We start from the raw sequence: 23,370 nt of genomic DNA on the forward strand, positions 1-23,370 counted from the left end.
AGATCAATATAAACCAGTAAACAAGGCTAACTGGGAATTATAATGCCACTATGAATTTGAGCTGTACAGTTAATGGGAATTATCGGGGTTGTATAACTGCATTATCTCCCTATAAGCCTCTGCGGTCGGGACAGTAGTTTTCCTTTCAAATGGTAAGGTTAATCTTCCAAGTGGGTGGATATTAAAACATGCCCTGCCTGCAGTTTAAACGAGATTGGTTTAAAAAGCACACCATAACTTACACACACAGTCATTGTTTACCTGGAGAGGGTTGAGTTACGACTCGTTTTCGGGTAACTCCTGGGTCAACAGGACATCAAAGATTAACGTTAGCCTGTTTCCTCTGGATTTGTGGAGACAGCACCATGAATATTTAGCTATAAAAAGCAATAACGTTGGGTCGACATTTTTAGAAATAGTTGTATTCACTGTCTTGCCAAGAATTAGCTAACGTTACATGAGAAGACGAGACGAGAACCTACCTTTAACTCTAAATCTCTTTCATTATTACCATTTTATATATTGTTTGTTTAACCCGGATAACAAAATGTTTAAAAAAGTTGCTGTATGGGTTTTAGCTAGCTAGCTTCTTTTTCTGCTGGTTGCCTAACGTTAACTTAATTTAGACTGCACTAGACTAGCGGTAGTTCAAGATAAGAGAACTCATAACTTTCTGTAAAACCTGTAAAATATGTATTTTTAACACTTTGCTTTTGTACAAATTAAACGAAAGATACATGAAGTGTTAATGAGTGAGCTTTAGAGGCAAGGGTCTGCTGGCTTTCCCCCCTGTTTCCAATCTTTATGCTAAGCTAAGATAACTCCAGGCTGTAACGTTACCCTTATTATTTAACAAACAAACATGAAAGTGGCATCAATCGTCCTCTCATTCTCAACTCTCAGCACAAAGCAAATAAACTTGTAAGAAATACTGAGATAATTTAGTAAAAATAGCATTACCACAACCAATGTAAAAGTACTCTGTGGAAAAACATCTCTGTGAGTTTTAACCTTAGGCTATATAATAACACTGAATTACTGATCCAGTCCTGTGTATTTCACTGGTCTAGCTAGTTAATTCTGTGCTTATTTGAACTACTGTTTTATATTTTATAATCAATATTGTAAATGATGATCAATTGTTTTGTATGTAAAATTGTAATCTGCAAAGTAACCATTGTCAGAAGGATGTAGTGGAGTAAAATTTTAAAATAGCATAAAAAACAAGTTGCCTTTCCCTCTGTTGCTTTTCAAATCCATTAACCACCACCCCATAGAGAGTGGGACAAAAGAAGAAGACCTATTTTTCCATTGTATCTGAGTAGGAGGGGGGAGTGCATCTATTGTGTCTGCAGGTGGTCTTACAGTTGTAAAGCTATATAACCAATATATATATACATATATATATATATATATATATATATATATATATATATATATATATATATATATATATATATATATATATATATATAAAAGGCTTGTGAACTGACAAAGAACAAATGAGGGGGGGAAAGGATATATTATTTCATATTCAAAATGTAATTTTTTTGTGTGCTCAACTACACAAGCAGTTATTTAATATATTTTTCTTTCTTTTTTTTTACTGAATGCTGTGTCTACAGTATTTAGCTATAATTTAACTAAAATAACTCACAAATAACAACTTACAGGAAATACTCCAGGAACTGATCCATCTTGGAACCCATTGTGGGTCAGATGACGATATGCAGATTTACGTATATTAAGAAATGAATGATTAACAAATTGATTAAACTGTAAAAATAAGCCATTACCACAACCATCAACCAGGAGGCAGCCAGAATTAGCATTCAGTCATAAATTGTTTGATAGAGTTTTTCTTTTTTTTTATGTCCTATTTGCATAAACATTTAATAAATTCAAGTAAAAACCCGCCTTTCATGCAGCAACAAGATATGTTTGTCTCCTTCCCTTTTCCAACCCTTCACTGTTTTGACTCATTTTTCTCCAGACCTACAGCAGACTTACAACAAGCTTAGGCAGGTTTTTAGGGAGAATAGGAGGTCACACGATTCTCTCATTCATCTCATATACAATAGGGTGTTAAATGTGTACAGCTGTGGCTACATGTATTTTAACCTGTGGCCTCGGGGGAAGTTATGATCACCTCATCTGAACTCTTCTGAAAACTCACATTATATGTTTCTGCCTACGAGATTATCCTTTCAGGGTCTGCAGGCGTCAGCATCTACGCACTCTCTCCTTCAGTCTTTCCAAAATGTAACATATTCACTTTTTTGGGGCTTGATCGACCTTCAGAGTAGACACTTTTGTCTGCTGATACTGCAACTCTTCTCTGCTGATTACTTTATGAATTGTCATGTAAGTGCTTTCTTGTAACCTCTGGAGTCTAGGTTCATTTGTGTCTTTGTTTAGCACATTTTGAACTGTCCTTATGCAACATGAATAGTGTCTTTTTTTATCAGAACAAACTCAGCTATAAGCCGGACTTATCATTTCGTCAATTTAACAAAGTATAAAGCTGCCAGGATTCCAAAAGACTAGAAGAAATGACAGAGAGGACACATTTTTTAGTAATAATCAGTTAAGAATGTTTGAAACCACATGTCAATGGCTTTATCATCCCCATGACAAACAATACGATAGGTTTAGCTACACCTTTATTGATCCCCAGTGGGAGAGGGAGTAAAGGCCTTTTTACAGTCGCCGCAGCCGACCTGTCGCATACCCATGTGATGTCAAAATGACGTAGATCTCGCTGGCGTGCCAGGATTTTACTCATTTTTTTCAGCGGCGCACGACAAAACAGAAACAGGAAGTATGGACGAGTTCGAGGGCAACCGGATGCCAGGACTCTCAGAGTGACTGCAAGTCTCTCTTGTAAACTTACTGGGTTAAGATGAGTTATTTTATAGTAAATAAAAGGCTTGATCCGACGAAGTAGGTCATCGAATCAAATCGAAACATTGACGTCAATGCTGCTGCCAGTTCTGCTGTTGTTTACCTTTTTCTTCTTCTTCTAGTCTGTAGAAATAGCAAAGTCGGTAGCCTTTCCTCATTAGCGACACCTCTGTTCAGGAGAAGACTGCAACTAATGTCGCGACCACCATGCGCGAGTATAAACAGTTATGGTGCTCCCATGACATCACATTGGCACGCGACAGGTCGGCTGTGGCGAGTGTACCGCACGTTTAAGTGTTGAGTCTTGGATTTGACTCAATGTTGACTTTGAAGATTTAAAAAAAAGTAAGGTCATCAGATACAGAATATGTTTCACCCCTTGTTACATAATGCATCTGTACAAGTTGCACAAAGTTGAACCAAAGTAATGTTCCTTTTCAGACTATTTCTTTTGAATACTTTTCAGAGGCCCGAAAAGGTAAAACTATCCAATATTTCACAATAAAAAGTTTAGTGAAATTCAGAAAAATATGCAATTTTTGTAGCAGAAACATGTTTTTTTTTATCTCCCCCATTTTGTTAATCATCTGTCATCTTAGATTTATCTTGTGACCCCTTGGTTATATTTTTCAAATAATCAATTTGTCAGAAAAGAGTGGAGGGAATTATCACTGTTTTATAAAAAACCCACAGGTTTTCAGTTTAAAATGAACTATGACAAAGAAAAGTTGCACATCCTCTAATTTCAAAGACTGAAACTAGATTTTTCTGCTTGAAAAATGACTAAAAACGCTGAATCAATTATCAAAACAATTGCTGATTCATTTTCTATCGATTGACAGAATAGTTTCAGCTATATATATGTATGTGACTCTGTCATAGTTGGGAACAGATGGTTTGTCAAACTTTGAAACTTCACCTCTGAAGGGCTTTTCACCATACTAAATAGTTGTGGAATGGCATGTTTTATAGGGTACTATGTAACATGTAGATACTGCATTTAATCAGACCTTTTAAAAAAGATGCAGAAGATACAGTCACAGTGACTTGTTCCACGTGGAATCAAGTTAAGGACAATATATATATTTATACGCAACTGAATTGAATAAACACTTCTGAATAAATAATGTTGAAATGTAAAGGTCCCATGGCATGAACATTTCACTTTATGAGGTTTTTTAACATTAATATGAGTTCCCCCAGTCTGCCTATGGTCCCCCAGTAGCTAGAAATGGTGAGAGGTGTAAACCGAGCCCTGGGTATCCTGCTCTGCCTTAGAGAAAATGAAAGCTCAGATGGGCCGATCTGGAATCTTATCCTTATGAGGTCATAAGGAGCAAGGTTACCTCCCCTTTCTCTGCTTTGCCCGCCGAGAGAATTTGGACCACCCATGAGAGAGAGACGACATGGCTTTCAAACGAGCAAAGTGGCAGTTGGTCAAGGCCACACCCCCCACCCCCCCCTACTCCTCAATAGCTACAGACACAGAAATGGCACATCCTAAGGGAAAGCTCATTGTGGGACTGGCTCTGTAATTCTGCACCAAGGCTGAATTTCGGGAAAGAGACTTCAGATACAATATTAGGGGACCACTAAGGTCTATATAAAAGAGACTTCAGATATAGTATTAGGGGACCACTAAGGTCTATATAAAAGAGACTTCAGATATAGTATTAGGGGACCACTAAGGTCTATATAAAAGAGACTTCAGATACAGTATTAGGGGACCACTAAGGTCTATATAAAAGAGACTTCAGATACAGTATTAGGGGACCACTAAGGTCTATATAAAAGAGACTTCAGATACAGTATTAGGGGACCACTAAGGTCTATATAAAAGAGACTTCAGATACAGTATTAGGGGACCACTAAGGCCTATATAAAAGAGACTTCAGATACAGTATTAGGGGACCACTAAGGTCTATATAAAAGAGACTTCAGATACAGTATTAGGGGACCACTAAGGTCTATATAAAAGCATCCAAAGAGCACCATGTCATGGGACCTTTAAAGCAGTAGTTCAGCATTTTGGGAAACATATGCTTATTTGTTTTCTGTCAGTTAGTTGTCACTCTCATGTTTGTACAGTAATATAGCTGCAGGGAGCAGCCGGTTAGCTTAGCTTAGCATAAAGACTGGAAACGAGGGAACAGAGAGTCCATGAAAGCATCGGAACAAAATATTTCAGCAACGTTTTGATGGATTGGAAATACTTTGGTATGTGGCAAATTAATTCATATAAAGTAACATTTAACCACGAACAAACAGATTTCTCTTGGCACAGCTACCAGAAGACTTACAACTTTCAGACAGGTTGCTCACGTCACATCTACGTCGTCAAGCTCAGTTTTAGGCTGCGCAGTAATGCTCAGTAATCACCGGAAAAGTGCTTCTAATTGACTTCACTGGTCTCCGTCAAAGTCTATTAATTTCACTGTCTATGGTCTTTATGCTAACCTAAGCTAACCAGCTGAAACTTCGAGTGGTATCAATCTTCTCATCCAACTCTCGCCAAGAAAGTGAATAAAAGAACCATTTCCGAAAAACAAACACACACACCTTTCTGACAATTATATAAAAGACAGCAGGCGACTGTGAACTTTGCACTTGAACTTTTTATTTTTTTTGCAAATACACTATAAATGTTTACAAAAGCACTGTAGAAATATCTGTGCAGTGTAAATTATCAAAACTAAAAATGAATATTACATTGAACTCATTTTGCACCTCACATGACAAGGATTGTCATTTTCAGCAGCAAAATAAATTAGTATGTCTTAAGAAGAAATGTCTGTTAGTGACTTCTGAACATGGGGGGGGGAAATGGGGCAATGTGGTTGTTACACCAAAGAGAAAATTAAGGAAAATAATAAAGGATGGTATGGCACTAGTGCTCATCCCTGAAGGAGGGCTTCATTCATCTAGATAGGTTACACAGCATCAATACTTTACTCAGTCATCAAGATAATCAGCCTTCCAGTTAAAAAAACCAAACAAAAAACAATCACTCCAGTTTGCCAGAAATGGCCATCGGCTCCACAAACAAATTTACTTAAACCATTCATGAACAGCCTTACAGACATTTTTACAGGTCTCTTACAGCTCCCAGTGAGACATACTGGTCCATCTTTTTACACTTTTTTGTATTTTCAGTGTGAAAAAGAAAATGAAATGATCAGAAATGAAATGTTGAATTTTAACAAAAAAAAAAAAAAAAAAGGAACAGAAAAAGGAACTACTTCTACACAACTAACAAAAAAATAATCACAAATTCAGGGGAAACAAACAAGGTACATAAATATTGTGTGGACCCTTACAAAACAATTTATTTTACACAACTCTGTATTGCTTTGTCTTACATAATACTGAGATCTGCCCACAAAGAGCAATACCCATCAAACCAACTTGTGAAATTTATTTTTTTCTTGCCTTGATGTAAAAAAGGCACATACACACATGCGTTCACGCTCACACAACACTGCTGCAAATACTTCACTTAAGTGGTGGCACGATAAAAAAATAAAAATAAAAAAAAAAGGTAGGCGGTGGTTTTGTGGCACAATCGTTATCACAGAGGAGAGTAAACACGGCGCTGGGTTATCTATGTGGGTTATCTTTGGTCAAGCAGAGAGGAGCCAATAGGCTAAATGATTCAGACTCAAAGGTCGGTGTATTGGAAGTCAGACAGTGGAGGAGTGATGGCTCAGGTGTGTTTAAACAGACGTTGTACAAGCAACACACACACACACAACTCTCGGGATTAAGGTCTCTCAGGTTCAAGTTTTTAAAAAGGTGGATATCGATGAACTGAGTGTGCACGAGACTGTGGTTGCTTGCATGTAGGTGGAATTAAAAAAAGGCCTTTAGTGAATTTGTTCAACCTTTAAAAAGGAATGCGTTCGACCTCTCCACCACAGTGTTCTTTAGAATCAGGCTTCTGACACCGATCTTTGATGAACTGGCTCGCCCTTTTTGGGCACCTCCAGCGAATAGTTAAATTGACTACTCCTATTATAATCCCCAACAATACATGTGATATGGTCAAAATCTTCTGCTAATAAGAGGAATGAGTGTGTTAAGTGTGATAACTTCACAAAAGGGTTGCTAGTGATAACTGTAACTGCTAATTCCAATAAATGGCAGCAAGCTTTGGGCTTTGTATCTTGTGCTCCGATGTCAAAAGGGTTGATAACACAGAAAGCCTTAAAAGAAAAAGCTTCCGTTGATCAACCTGAAAAAGAATACGAGCAGGTTATGTACATGTGTGTACAAATACAAGTCCATAGGTTATGGCATTTGTTTTTGTTTTTAGCAGCAATACCAAATACAAAAAGTATATCAAAAGAAGACACTCCATGTGCTGAAAAGTAAGTAACACAGAGGCATGGATGTGTGTTGTTCATTTACAACATCCTTCATAACCAATACTAGTTAGAACAAACCATTGAAATGCATTGAACATATGGACCACCTTCAGTGAAATGAACAGGACAAAAACAATATGAAAATACACAGGGCACAATTTCCAGGCAAAGTGCAGGGAATTTTCCACGTTGACAGTTATTATGGCCTTAAATTCACTTCCCGTTAGCGACTAGCACTGGGTTTGACGTGACAAGTGTGGTGGACAGAAAAATGAAAACAAATGAAACATAAGACAAACAGTGATTCAAGTGCTGTGTGCTGCGTTTTGCCTGAATGCCTACAGCTCCTTGGCAAACTGAATGACTGCACAGCGGCAAGTGGTGCACAGAGCCCCCTCAAAACCCCCAATGATTCCACTTTTGTTTTTGTTTATAGCTACGCCACCTGACAGTGTCTTTGACAGATCAGCTGTAAATCTATATCATAATAGGACAAAAAAAAAAAAAACAACAACTGGTAGCCTTGTGTAAGGACTGGTTTTAGCAATCCAAATTGTGCTTTCTCTAATAAGTAAGTAACAGTGTAGACGTGCAGGAGCGGTCGACACCAGAGCAAAATTAGTGTCTTACAGCACACCTAGAAGGACTGCTTGCTAGATTTGGTCAGAGGTATCTCAACATTTCCCCCTTTTACATATGTACAATAACAGAAGAGATTTCCAGCTTATCTGAACAATGTAGAAACATACAGAACACACTGAACCATTATAAGGCAGAAAGCAGGTTCAAGTCTCCCTTGTAAGTTCTGTGGGTGTTTTTTTTTCTTCCCCTATTTGTTTTAAATTGTGATGAAGCCTAAAAAAGGTGCAACCTAATCAAGCTACTGGTGGCTACCCTAATAGTTTCATAGCTAACCAGTCATCCCCTTCACTAAAGATGACTTGGAAATGTAGCTGACTATTTTTTAACTAGTGTTTCTGGAGAGTGGGGGGGGGTAGGGATCAAAATCACAAGCATTCCAGATGTCACAACACTGTGCCCGCATCAAGAAAAATGGTTGCCAATTGTCCCATCAAAACAGGACACTAAAGTGTAATATAAGGTGCACACACACTTTTACTGACGGATATCGGAAGTGTGGCATGTGCACCAATTCATCTTAGGAGAAAAAGGCAAAAATGCTATAAATAGCTTGGCTCAGTTTTTTTTTTTTTTTAAACTACAAAACAGGATATGCTAAGTTCAGTTTTTAGTAGCAAAACCATTTTATCCTCTGAGCGCAGGAGCTTAGAGTTTTGTCCTAAGGATTGAGTTTACAGGGGCTTTTTTTCATTATTTATCAGTTTGCCTCAACATTTTCTCCTCTAATGGAGAGGAAAAGAGGAAGAATAAGACGGTAACAACACCCACTGTTGTTCAGCTGAATACTAAAACCCTCTTTGAGCAGCATCAGTTGGCAGAGTCCGCTCGGAAGATCACGCATCTGCGTGCGACAGCGACACCTATGCTACCGCGTTCCCTCAGACAAATTACGGAAAAAAGGCTTGTCCTGGCCGAGCCTACCCAGAGTCCCTTCATCTTTAAAAAGGCCAACCAGGACGGAAACGAGGAATAAGAGTGTGTGAGTTTTGTTGTGTTGCAGTACGACAGGCAGTGAGGGCCATGCTCAGCAGGTAGAGTAGAGGAGGAAAGACAGTCATAAGAGGGCTCAGTGAGAGGAGCAATGTCTTTGTTGACCAAACATGAACTGGGGATTGTGGTCCACGCCTTTCTATATCCTCCCCACCCCCCCTAAAATAAGCAAAATGAGCCTACTGTGTATGCTAACCCCCACCCGTGGTAATGTAACACCCCTGTGCTGCTCCCTCAGCCCCCTTCCTGAGCTCCACGCATGGGGAGGGGATCCTCCATCAACACTTCTGGGCCTCCACTGGAGACATGGCAATGTAGGAGCCGTTCCTCATCGGCTGGTTGGCTGGCGTTTCTGACGGCTCGTCGGGTTTGTCGCTGACCTGAGTGTAGGCCGTATCGTCCTTCACCGTCTGGACAGGAGCACAGAAGGTGTTAGTACAAGCCTTTGAAATGGCAAGATGTCCAAACACTTTTTTTTTTTACACAGAACACAGACATTGAAATGTGAATAAAATGTTTTGAGTGAAATGTTCTCAGTAAAAATCACATCAATCTAAATATTCACAACAACCACCACAGAAAACATTAACTTCAAAAATTAAGAATAACACTGTGAGGCGAGAACTCAAAGAAGGAATGTCATGTTTCATAAAGTGAATTAAAAATTATAATAACCAGAGATGAACAAATTAAAAAAGGAGAATAGCAAACGAGGCAAAAATGAAGACTTACAGTAAAAGAATGAAAAGCTTCAGTAAAATCAATACGTTTTACTTCATTCTAAAACAGAAAAGGAAAAAAAGGGGGGGGTTACAGAAAATTTAAATTAGAACATGGTTAATACAACACTTCTTCATATTGCAATTAAGCATTTTTTTTTCTTTAACATTCTCTCAATGCTAAGCTAACAGTCTAAACTGTAACTGTGTGTGAATGTGAAAGGAATAGTTTGACATTTTGGTAAATGTTCCCTTTCCTAATGAGAGTTAGATGGGAAGATTGATGCCACTCTCAGACACAAGACTGGTGTCAAACATTTTCATCTAACTTTCATTGAAAGAAAGTGAATATTTCTGAAAATGTCAAACTATTCCTTTGACATGTTGCAGGCGACTCTCTGGACAGTGAATAACCTGAACTGCGATAATCTGAGGGCAGTGGCGGTCAGGGTTTAAATCAACAATGCTGCACTACTAGAGATAAAAAGAGGTGAACGTGTGCTGTACATTATCCTCGGGACTATTCTAGTTCAACGCACTTTGCTACTCAATGGGGCTGAACTAGCTCATAGCTATACTGACCAAAAGGGAACCAAGATCCTGAAGTCAAAGATGCATCCACTGTTAGAAAACATTCAGCAAGAAAAAAAAAAAAAAAAAAAAAACACAATTTGATCCAGAACTGTGGAAAAACTGCTCATGCTGGCTTTGCTGTGCAGGGATCATGCAATTGGTGTTAGTTAACATGCAGTAGCTTGGGGTTAAAGCTGCAGCAGCTCAGTGAGGAAACCATGCAAAAATCCGCTAAAAAAACTGCAGCATTTACTGTGACATTTCACCACTATATTATCAGGCTAGGTCTCATTTACGGTACACTGGGAGCTAATGTCAGTGGGTAGCACACACTTTTCACACCAGGGTAACCGTGTGGATTAATACTACAGTTCAGTCCACAGCGACACAGAAGGGGAGGAGGGGCGTTCCTACCTTCTTCTGGCGGTTTCGGCAGAACAGGACGACGAGCACAAGCAGCAGGATGATGCCCATGCCCACGATGAGCACAGGGAAGTTTGACACGAGAGTCACAATTAGGAGCAACGTCCTCATTTGGGATGCAGAATCATCGTCGATAGTTGCCGTCTAGAGTCGAGAGAAATGATTATTGATTTGTGACTCACTTACAGTTTATGAGAACAGGTCTGTCTAACATTGCACTGAATTAAATGCTCACCTCATTGACGAACATGATGGGGAAAATGGTCTCGTTGATGAACTTGGTTTTGCTGAAAGAGCAGAAAAAGAGAGACGTGTGTCAGGGAGGACATCTGGCCCAACATGTGGCCGAAATGAGGACACGAGTGTGGCAACAGCGAAGTGTGTCAGAGTTCGACTTACGGGAAGCCTTGAATTCTTTTCAGGATGATATTGAGCTGAGCTCTCTTGCAGGCACGAATGGGAACCCCCGTGGTCTAAAACAAAGAGATAAAAAGACATTTTTTAGAAATCTTACAACAGCTGAGAAACCGTCCGTGTGTGTGTGTGTGTGTGTGTGTGTGTATATATATTTTTATTTTTTTTATTAAGTAATACAAATGTAAGCTGACCAAAATAACCTTTAATACGAAAAAAAAAAACAAAAAAAACAAGCAGAGGGTCTACTATGAATCAAAATAACTTTTCATTTAGATAAAAGACATTCATTAAACATTAACAGATCAAGGTTGGTGAATAAATAATAAATAAAAAATGAAATATTAATGGTACCGGTTGCAGGTCGAGGTACGTCTCGTGTTCCTCCTTGTTGGGGTTGAGCCCGTCAACGGCGTTGATGTACATGGGGTCCGCTTGATAAAAGTGGGGGAAAGACACCACGATGGGAGCACCTTGAGGGAAACAAGTGAGAAAAACATGAGTCAGTTAGTATTGTATCCTTAGATGACTACAATGGTTGAAAAAAAAAGATTTGTTAAGAATTGTGAGATAAGATAAAGGAAGGTATTTTACAGAGATACAGACATAGTGATACAGTGTAGCAGATCGTTACGAGAATGTGTGTGCACCTAAATAATAATAATTAGCTGACACAGTAAAAACAAGAGAGCTCCTGCAGCACTCAACACCAGTTTTTACATTTTCTTTCATATTTTATTTATTCACTTAACTGTTCATTTCTTTAAAGTTATATTTTTAAAATACAAAAAAGGTCTAAATGCTGTTTCAAAGCTTTCTCCGCATTGCCAGGAATAAAATTCAGTGGAGAAATGCTGAAACCCTTATTTATTCGTGGCCTAAAAGCAGTCAAATTTAAACTTATTGAATCTAAACTAGAGCTGGGCAATATATTGATATTATATCAATATTGTGATATGAGAGTAGATATCGTCTTAGATTTTGATTATCGTAATATCTTAAGTGTTGTCTTTTCCTGGTTTTAAAGGCTGCATTACAGTAAAGGGATGTCATTTTATGAACTTACCAGACTGTTCTAGCTGTTCTATTATTTGCCTTTGCCCACTTAGTCATTATATCTACATTACTGATGATCATTCATCAAAAATCTCATTGTGTAAATACTTTGTGAAAGCAACAATAGTCAACACTACAATATTGTTGCAGTATCGATATTGAGGTATTTGGTCAAAAATATTGTAATATTTGATTTTCGCCATATCACCCAGCCCTATTCTAAACAATACAGGAATCATAAAGAATACTGCCATTGTTGCTAAAACCGTAAAAAAAACAATATATATTTTTTTATTTTGCACTAAACTGCTACAGCAGTAGTAGCGGATGTTTTTCTAAAAAGATGTAAGCATGAATTTAAAATGTTTTCCATTTATGTACAAGCTATGGTAAATCATATAGAAAAGACCCTGTGATGATTTCATTCTTTAACCACAGGAGCAGTTTCAGAATGACACCACTTTGCACATGACAACAGGGCTTGGTCGTGATTGGCTCTCATAGAAGCATCACTAACATCCTTCCAATCAAGGGCGTTTGCCTCGTATGAATCAGAGAAGCTGATGTAGGCAGCCAATCAAGTTTTAGCACACACGTCAATACATATCTACCACTAGGACTGTGCATGTTGGAACATTACAAAAAAAAAATTATAATCTTAAATATACTGCCTGTGAATTATATTGTTCCGGCCGGGGTTACAGTAGCATATCTGTACTGATCCTGTACTGTCCTCAAGCCTAATCAGAGCAATCACACTCCACTCAATGACCACCATAAAGTACTTCAATAGCCTCCACACACAGACAGCTCAGTTAATCATTGAACCGTGTATTGAGTAAAAATCAGGCATGCTCAAACAGTGGGAATGCCAGATACCAGGCAGGAGATGTGGCTGCTGATTGAAAAGACCTTTTTGGGGTAGAAATAGGAGGGGTGAACCAGATAACTGGGTCAAATTCTCTGGCAACTTGGGGAGGGGGGCAGGGCAGTCCCTTACCTTCTCGACAAACGCTGACTTTAAGCACCCCGGTGCCGAGACAGTCTCCAGCTGGCACACAGAAGCCCGCGTTAGTGGGGTTGTCTTTGGGGTTCATGAGAACGTCGTTAGGGGGAGCGAAGCGGTATGCCTGGATGCCTTTCACCTCTACGTCTTCCACGTAGGCTAGATGGATAGATCTAAAGGAGAAAAAAATATTATTATTATTATTATAAGTTTTGTCAACCAGTCTAAATAAAAAGCTTCCTCTTATTCTTCAATCTTATAGTAATTAGGACTATACACATTCATAAGTGACATGTACAAGATTAATTCCTGTACAATCATTTCTTAAAGCCTCTCAAGTATCCTATTTCCTATGCGTGTTTTGAGCTCATTGACAGCCTTATCAAAAGTTGTAATAGCCACAACAAAGATCCTTATCAGTGTGTGTGTGTGGGTGTGTGTGAGCATATTGTGTATGACTCCGCTGCAATTTACTAACTTAACATCACGGGGAGTTCCGGTATTCACCCTGCCGGGATACTTTGACTGTAAACCAATTTATAACCACAAAAGTAACATGTGCATACCTGCAGAGATCAGCAGCAAAGATGTAGAGCAGCTCGTTCCTGTTTATCAGAGGGTGGAAGACCGCACCGTCCGTACCGTTGATCATGTTGCTCTGATTGGAAGACCACCACGACATCTTCCTATTGATAAGAAGAACACTGCTGATATTAGGGTTGCGTGTAGCTGCAAGTAAGCACATTTACTAGTAGTACTGTACTGAAGTACAATTTTGAACTACTTCTACCTGACTCTGTTCATTTTATGCCAATTTATACTTCTACATCACCACAATTCAGAGGAAGCATTGCACTTTTTACTCCACTACATTTATTTTCCATTAAATAAACCCACGGTCATGTTAAAAATTAAACCAAGAAAGTAGTGTCTAGCAATCTGTGAGTTGCTAGCATTTGGATTGTGACAAATGATTACACAGTCCAAAGGGATCTCCTTAAATACCTTGTTTTGTCTGACCAACAGTCCAACACCCAAAAAGATTCAGTTTACTATAATGTATGACAAAGATACGCTTTAAATCTAAACTGAAGCTGAACGTTGGCATTTTTGCATAAAAAAGGACCAAGCCTCACAAATCACTCACAAAGACCACTTTCCTGCAGAATGAGCACTTTTGATTCTTTAAGTGCATTTTGCTGCCAATACCTCAGTATTTGTACTTAAGTGAGACTTACTTGCAATAGAGTACTTCTTACACTGTTTTACTCAATAGGGGAATTTTGGGATTTTCAATTTCAGTTTCCGAATTGTGCCAACAAGATGTCGAGCTACACTTGGCGCAGCCTTCGTAGACGTCACCTTTGGATACGGACACGCTGAAGTTGAGGCTAGCTGTGCTACAGCAACAAATGGATCCTATACTTCGGTCCATACACTGCGCCTTGCAGACCATCAGGTCTGCAGTAGTCTAGCTCAATGGATGTACAGTACATTGCTGTGAAGAAGCCTGACATACAGAAGGCGTCTCTCACGTGCCGGATGTTCCTTCCCTCTCGCTATCGGGGCTTAATGCCGCCCAGGACGGTTGTGATGGGTTTAAAGAAATACAAACAAGCCAGAGCGTCTTTTTCTCCCATCATAGAATAGATAGGTGGTGTAACCAGAACCATACTGCAGTGCTGACACAGTGCTGTGGAGATAGGTCTGGCAAAGACCTGCCAGCCAAAGAGGAGAAGAAATCCTATACTAAAAGCATCTTTTCTTAAAGAAAAATGCTGTTCCAAGAGTGGAGAGCTGTAGACAGAGCGGTGTAAGCGAATGCCATTAGCTTAAATGACTGTGTTGACCTGGCATCAGAAAGATGACAGATGACAGCATGGCAGGATAACAGCAACTTCTTCATCTTTCTGTAATGTAGTCAGATACTAATAGCAATCTTGAGCCCGTCAGTGGAAAAAACAAGCACTTTTAAGGCAGACATTGACAGTGTGCGTTTGCCCTAGAGTTACATTGCAGCCTGGTTCCCGGCTGCCGGTTACAGTGTTCTCACTCAATACTGGACCAATTTCATAGAGGTTTGTTCACATTAGTCACTTAGACACAAATGCATGGTAAAATAGGTTTGAGGCTGAAAAATACCCAAATTCCCCTGAGTAAAGAATCAGAATGCTTCTTCTACAACTGAAATCTACATACACATGCTGATTACATTCAAAGTACAAAGTCACTTCAGCTATCCAAACATGTGTTTTGCAATAATGTTCTACCTAAAGCCAGCAGAGCAAAGGCTTTCTCCTTTCCAATACAGGTTGTGAAACTACTGTAGGTGAATACGAATATCATGACTGGGAGGAAGTAGGAGCCATGTGCAGACAAGAGAGAGTGTTTCCTGTCACTGAGGAAAGCAGGAAAAAAATAAAAAATAAAAAAAAGGGGAAAAATCTGCCTAAATGCCTAAAGAGTTTTTACCTAAGGCCGTTCCATGTGTCGATCTTGCCATAATCCAAGTAGTTCTCCTCGCCGGTGTGGAACACAAATTCGCCTTCATGGGTTCCATTTTTCTGCAGAAAACAAGACGAGGTTCAGAGAAAGCTGCTGTGACAGACAACTCTTCAGGATACAGCGGAGAGTCTGAAACAGTATTTATGTCTGTTGACAAAGGACAATGCGAATTGTGAAAGAAACATGGCTTTGTTCTTTTTTTTTACCATTAGCATGCCGCTTAGCATATTCTCACCAGACAGTAAGGCATTAATAATCGATCCAAGAGCACGAAAACAAAATAGTTGGGGTTTTCTTCTAGTTAAAAAAAAAAAATGCTGCACTCAGGATCACAAGGCTGCTGTTGCCAAGGTACGTGCCAAATTGCAGACGTTGCTCTATAATCAGGAAGTACAAGCATCTTCCATCAGCATGTGGCCAATCTCACTTCTCTTACACGACGGTCAGACAGCCTCGTCTGTTGTTTTAGTAACCCCTAATGACCAGCACGCAACACGCTTTCTAAAAAGGGTTTTTGCACTACAAAACCCCCAATTTTGCCTCTGAAAATATATTCAGGAAAGGGAGTAAAACTTTTCTTGCCACCACGCTTACCTTCCACATTAGTCCAAAATATTCGTCCACATCGGGCTTTATGGAGTGGACCTTTGAGAGAAGAGGGTCTTTGAAGCCCCACAGAACCTCGTGGACAGTGCGGGTCAAGAACACCTCGACGCCCAGGCTGTTAATGTACATGGAAACCAAAGTCCGCAGGACGAAGGAGTAGGAGTTCAGCTCATTCATGATCGCCTGAGGACAAAAAAAACACAGTTAGAGAATGGAGAAATCGGTTTCCTTTTTTGTGAGAGATCTCAGGGTAAATGCTGCATTTAAGTTCCATTTGTCTTGGCCTGATATGACTGAAGTTTGTATGTTCAACATATCAAAATGTCACAATAAAACTAAGAGGACAATGGCTTGGCGTGTGTTACGGCAATAATGTGAGAAAACCAAAATACACATGCCAATCAAATGACTTAAAACACAAATCTAAGGGACATGATTACTGGCTGCTGCCGATCATAATAACACACTTTATCCTGTCCAGACACAATGTCTTACCACAAACGGGATGTTGACAGTCGTGATGATGTCGACCTCGGGGTAACCAGCTGACTTCTCGGACACAAATACAAAGGTTTTGGGGTTCAGGGCGTAAAGCTTGGTGCCGTTCTCCAGGAAAGTTACGTTTTCCCGCGGCCTGTATTCCCTGGTGTGGAAAGTTCAGTTAGTCCAGATGTCTTTTGTTTTGATTTCACACAGCAGTAACAAAATAAGCCCTCATAAACCAGATGCAAGATGACTTTCCTTAAAACAGGACGTTTTAAGAACATGGCTTAAATGATAACTAGTTTCCATCACTATATATATTTCACACGTTCACAGCTGAAGCTCTTTGGGTTTAGGTCCTCATATCAAACCTACCTGTAAGTGTAAGGCCCGATTTGTTTAACAGCTGCCTTCCCGCCTGCCAAGAACACCTCTGGATTGGTCACATTGAAGAAGTAATACTCCATATAAACAGGTGGCGGTGGATTCTTCCATGATTCAAACACTTGGCTCTTCTCTGTCAAAGTAATTTCCTATCAACAAAAAGAATACACATTCAGATTGAGAAACACTTTAGCGGAACAATGTTTTATTATTTCACATTAAGGGCACTTTAAAAGCTCCAAAAATGGTCTGAATGAGTGCCATCTGAGAGCACACATGGCACTTTTCTGCAAGGAGCTGGTGTCAGGCCAAGAACCCAGAGGAAAGCTAAGAGAAGTCCTTCATAGCTGCAAAAAAAAAAAACATCAGGACAGGCAGAAAATTTTAGCAAATACAGCACCCAGTCTCTGACCTCAGCGAGCACGGGCAAGTATCTGACGGATTACTACTAGTCAGCCCACACAACACAGCAACATGTTGCAATAATAAAACATGACTTCACAGCAGCATTAGCCATCATATTACATGCTGGATGTCAGGTGATTTTTTTTTTTTAATCCAGACTACGCAAGCCAAAGCTACCACAGAAAAGTAGAAGATGGTTTCACTCTGAGCGGCTTCGCAGAGGTTTAGACCCTGATAATGTGGCGAAAAAAAGAAAACCAAGTCTTGAAGTTGAAGTCAATAGTAAGTTCCCTTGTATGACAAGTCTGGCTGCCACAGAAACAGTTAACTACACTATTCAACTGTATACAAAAACAGCCCAATTTCAGCGCAGTAACCGCTGTCAGTATGTTGACTGTTGGCGAGGGAAATAAGAAAGCTTTTTTTTATGTTCTTGGGGTGTATTTTTAAACTTGGGAAAGGATAAATGACCCACTTCCTCTCGTGTCTCTTTCATGGTGAGTTCCTGAAAACCTTTTGTCTCCTCTCCTGAGTACGGTGAGAGGCACCTCAGAGATGCTATACATTGTCTTCTGCAGTCAGTTGTTGTTAAGGAAATATAGTTTAGGGTGTGGCTGGCACTTCCTGTTTGGGTTACAACTTCCAACCTTCAGACTTGTTTTGCTCTATAGAATTGTTTGCCTGGTTTTGTTTCATCATCTCGCCTTTGCTACTTTACAAAAAAAAAAAAACATGTTAGATCTCAGAGGGGTTCAACCAAAATAGGTTCAAGTAACTAAGGCTAAACGGAAGAAGACACTGCAGCTGAGGGGGAGAAAAAAAAAAAAGCTAATTTGGGTTTAGGGTTAGTTGTGATTATGAATTATACCCTTTATCCTTACACCATTTGGACTGATTACAAATCTCGTCTGTAAAAATGTCCAATAATACTGACAAATGCCCATCTCAATGTGCCAGAGCCAAAATGACGTCTTCAAAAGGTCTTGTTTTGTCAAACCAAAACCCAGAGATTTACAATAATAGACAGAAAAGCAGCACATCCTCACATCTCAAATTCAACCCAGTTATGTTGACGTCACAGCTGCATAACTACTTACAAAAAAATGGAACTTGAGGTATTTAAGATGTGGGATTCTCCTGAGTCTTCAGAATCATTTATTCTGCCTCGTAAGAGCTGAAGTGAAACCAGGTAATGCTTCAGGAGGCGCATGACCAACATGAGCAGTCAGCGCACTACAGGACTTGTATGAAACATTATGCCAATCCAGCAGAAATGACGTAATTTGTTCCATTTCAAAAACAAAATGCAAACGGTCACTTTGGAAACAGGCTTTTGCCTCGTCTGGCTTTCCCCCTGCAGCATTACATGTGACTGTAGTAGCCTGCATGAATCCCTGTTTGTTCACCTTGAACAAAGGTCTTTCAAAAGGCCTTCATTAGAGTTAGGGCTGTATGGACATCATTTATCTCTTGGAAGAAAAAAAGAACCTTCATCTATCACAAACAGAAAAACAAACAAATGAGGGACAAAGTGGAGAGGTTAGTATAATCAAAATACAGTGTTATTAATTCACTGTTAGAAAGGTTGAATGAGGACTCAAACCAAACAAAGTGAACCGGCTCTTGGACAAACACCTTCAGGCACTGTAGCTTAGGTTTTGTGTGACAAGGTCCTGCTTTGAACAGCATGTGAAAAAAAGAAAATATAAAGTTAAAAAAAATGAAAACGCATGAAAATCCTTGTCATTCGTGTGGAAGATTCTACATTCAATCGGTGAGTCATCGGCACATTTTGAGCTAAAACACTGCGTTTTACCAGCATGACCTTGCTCTTGAACGCTTTAAAGCTCAGTCAGTCATACTACCTTGAAAAGTCTCCTCGCCCTAAGAGGGCTAAGAGGAGTGGCATGAGTGGGTGTTGTTCTTTTTTAGTTTCCTTGTCTGAGCAGAATGACTCGGGATAGGCCGAGGCTGGAACAACAACAAGGCACATCGAGGTTGCTCGCAGGCAGAAATCATGCCCCCGAGCCAAGAAGTCTGTCAAATTCCTTGCATGGCTTTAAGCGCTGCCTCCATCCACACCCAGCTCAGACATACAGAGTCCGTATCCTGGAGGCGCGTTGTCCCAAACAACTAGGCTACATCATTATTACAGAGAGCCACATTCAAACATCAGATTAGGTAGATTTTTGGAGTCAGTTCAATATGTCCGAGCACGACTAATTCAATGGGAAAGACTGTGGCTTAAGAGGATTAGCTATGCTGTCATTTCATGTAATCACCAGCCACATCGGAATGTTTTCCCCTCCCGTTGATGAACTTTGAATAACGCGTTTAATTTGGGTCCCCTGGGTCACTGCTGTGATTCCGAATGAGGCACAAATGAGCCCCAGACCTAAATTTAACTACAGGAGGGGGAAACCGTGTCAGAGAGGAAGCTGTTTGTGAGTCCCCTACTTGGACAAATAGTGTGTCAAGCTTTTCTGCTGAGCTTTTTCCTCTTTCTTAAGGGGGGGGGCGACTTTAAAGTACAGTTTATGGAGTTGCACAGAGCATCCAACACAGTGATTCAAGTTAAGTAAGGAGGAATGTGAGGTATTTTAAAAAGGGAAGAGAGCAGCAGTGGGTCAGCAGGGTGGGATATAGGGTGTCAGCTGCCAACACCCCCTCCCCATCAGGTTGCCACCCCATCGCCCCTGTATGCCTGCACGCGGACATCATTCCACCTGTCTAACCACATTTTTAGGTAAAATTTTAATTCAGCTCAGGTCAGAAATAAATGTTTAGCCTACCTTACTTCAAAATGTCAACATGAGGAAAAGGTCAGCTAAAATAAAGCCTGTGTGTAGGTTTTCTGACTTAGTGTCAAGACAGGGAAAGCGCTGATCAAGGTTTGATCGATTTGTGAAGCAGAAGACTCAAAATAGACTAGTATAACATCTGCGGGATGGGGGGGGGGTCCCTGTAAATACAGATGCATTCGAAGGACATGACACTTTATTGTCAATCATTTTGCCCTTGAAGTACCTTTCATATCACCACATTGGTCAATTAAATGAATGCAGATTTGTCGGATATATACTAGTTGGACAGATGGATGTCTGCCTCTAAACCTCCTCTTGCCACACCATGTAGAACTTAAAGATTTACCACCTGGCGGTGGAAGTCAGGGGACTGCCCGACTCGCCTGTCCACTCAGCCAGGCTCCCTTCCCCCCATTCCTCCACACCAGCACACCTCCCCCTTACCCACCGTGTCCCTGCTGGCTGAGATTTCTACTACTACTACCACCGGTAACCCTCCTCAGAATAGTCAACCATAATGAAGTCAGTGTATCAAGCGGTTCTAAACAGAAATGTGTCACCAGGTCATGCGCACAGCACTGGACAGGTTATCTAAACGCTACAGTATCAGCCAGCAGAAAGAACATATCGTGCTTTACCTCATTTCTCCACACTCCCTTCCCCTTCCATTCAATAAAAAGCTACTTGAATCATGTGATGACTTGTCAGATCATAGCCTATAAACGCTGCAGATCCGTAAAGCGATGTAAAAGGAGATATATGTCATTAAACGGGGCTAAGGTCGTGAACTCACCTCTGAGAGTCACACAATCATAATTCCCCCTTTTTGGGAGTTACGGGGGATTTCTACCTGAAGCATGTTTATTTATTGTGTACCGTTCAAACGATACACGCTGACCGATTGATTGATTAATCCATCAGGTCTCAATGCAAGCTCGAACAAAACCCCTTAGCTGCACAGCCTTGTAATGGGACATGGCACGCTGCACAGCCTCGGATCATGCAGATTCGTGAAGGTAAATGCTTTGGTTTCGTGGCGCTGAGCTGGAGCTGCAGAATGCAGCAACATATAAATGACTACTAATGTAAACAGCTGAAATGATTGGCGTTACACACCGGGTGATCTTGTGACACTGAATGTAGGCTAATACTACGACCAGTGAGATGCTGAATGCGCATGATCGACCACTGCAGATGACATTCTTTAACATTTAAACCCTTCAAGTGTGACAGATGAGAGAAGTGTGTAAGGAGGGGTAAACATTGAAAAACCATTAGCTTTTTTTTTTCTTCCCCTTTTTAAAAAGGGAGTACAACTCACCTTTTTTAACCGGCTGTGGATCATTGTTTGGAAGACTTGAGCCACGACCAGGGCGATCCCGACTATCAGGAGGTGAGCACACACGATACCGGTGGCGTAAATGGCACAGGATCTCCGAGTCATGATGCCGGGAGTCGGATGGGCTGTCCTCTCGGAGTGGATACAAAAAAAAAAACTTCACTGAAGTCGATGGTAACGTCCCAAAAAACTATACACAAATTCAACTAAAGACAAGTGATGTGCTGGACCGTGAAGCCTCGATCCACCGTCTCGTGAGCAGCTGCTGGGGTTTAAACTTCTCTCTTTAACCGCCCTGTGGACTGATCTTCGCGTTGAGGCTGGGGGTACGGGAAAAGAATCAAAAACGTTGGCACTTGTCGTCAAAAAGCGAGAGAACACTTAAAGCTAAAGAGAAAGAGAGGACCGAGCTGCTCGGAGACGGTGGTGAAATGAAACAGCAGCTCTCAGCACATCGTAGAAGAAGAGCTGTCCACCTCCTCCCCTTCCTCTACGTATTAATGAACTCGGTCAGGCGAAAAGCTCGCTTAGGAGGATGCATGGGCGGTGGGTGTGTGTGTGTGTATGTAACAGAAAGAAAGCCAGTGATGGTAGGCTACTTTGCTTACATGGCCCTGATTGCTGATATCACCATCACCATAAAATAAAACATGATAAATCAACTAAAACAACAAAACGCAGAATTTCCTTTCACATTTATTTGTATTTATTTGTGTGCGCCAATTTACACGCAATTTGTTTGTAAGTTACTTCAGAATGCTTTTTTTTTACATTGATGATTTAATACTGTGATCATGTTAATAAGTTACTGGCATACGAGCATGCAGGACGATTGTGAATTAATTAGCAGCAGCGTGCTTTATCGTAGTATTTCAGCCGCATGGCCACTATTTTTTTATGAGTGTGTTCAATGCACGTCACACATGTTCAGGGGGCGAGTCTTTAAAATGACACTTTCACATACAGCACCACGCCATCATCCTCCACTCACTACACTCGCAGAAAAAGTGAAGACTGTGGAGATCCGTTAACGTTTATACGGAATCCGCTATCTCACCTCATCGCGTCTCCTTAAATAAGCTCAGCGTGGACATGAATAATGTTCCATTCAAGCAACCAACGGCCGTTGACGCGAGCCCTTTGTTCGAGCTGCTCGAGCTCTCATTGGCTACTGCCCTCCCGGACCACCGTCTCGAGACCACCCCTTCTGCACGCTGATTGGTCAGACGCTGGTGTGTGCGATGCTGAAGTTGATCGACTGATTTCGAGGCGGGGCTCCCATAAAGGGGGAACCTACCGACGACGTGAAGCTTTCCATCGACAGAGAGAGGATGTTCAGTGGCTGCTGCGGAACCCACTTTAACCGCACACATGATGTTGTGGAGGAATAATGTGGGTGATAAATGGCCTGCATTATAGTCATCGTGAGGCGAACTACCACTAAATATTGACAAAAAAATAACTCAAATGTAGCCTATACCAAAGCATTTCAAATCCTCTTCATGGAGGAAACATGTCGCCAAAGAGGTCAACAGAGTTGCTGACACAATTTAATTTAACCTTGACACTATCATACATACACAAAACACTGACTGTTTATATTTGTAGAGCAGATTACACTTGAATATGTGTTTTCAGCCCAAAACAACACACTTCAGAGGATGTAGGGCTACTCTTCAGCTTGAATGCTAAACTCGTGCAATTCTGCAAACAGGATGTTGCAGCAACTTAAATTGATTGGTATGAAGTGACT

The 23,370-nt window shown here is 40.5% G+C and overlaps 1 protein-coding gene across 2 annotated transcripts; it reads right to left on the reverse strand.

Moving 5' to 3' along the window:
* Positions 1–5,499: 5,499 nt before the first annotated feature.
* scarb2a (scavenger receptor class B, member 2a) lies at positions 5,500–22,124 on the reverse strand. Of its 2 annotated transcripts, XM_039802640.1 has the most exons (13): positions 21,600–22,124; positions 17,061–17,218; positions 16,698–16,845; positions 16,191–16,385; positions 15,564–15,655; positions 13,658–13,777; positions 13,086–13,264; positions 11,384–11,502; positions 11,015–11,088; positions 10,851–10,902; positions 10,607–10,759; positions 9,633–9,680; positions 5,500–9,310 (listed from the first exon to the last, which is right to left on the reverse strand). In XM_039802640.1, exons 1-13 carry the CDS (start codon positions 21,720–21,722, stop codon positions 9,179–9,181), a joined length of 1,593 nt encoding a protein of 530 aa, XP_039658574.1. In that variant the 5' UTR covers positions 21,723–22,124; the 3' UTR covers positions 5,500–9,178. The 2 variants fall into 2 exon arrangements, with proteins under 2 accessions (XP_039658574.1, XP_039658575.1); XM_039802641.1 differs by lacking the exon at positions 9,633–9,680.
* Positions 22,125–23,370: the final 1,246 nt, after the last annotated feature.

The sequence above is a fragment of the Perca fluviatilis genome, chromosome 6 (assembly GCF_010015445.1).
Source record: "Perca fluviatilis chromosome 6, GENO_Pfluv_1.0, whole genome shotgun sequence".
Taxonomy (NCBI): Eukaryota; Metazoa; Chordata; class Actinopteri; order Perciformes; family Percidae; genus Perca; species Perca fluviatilis.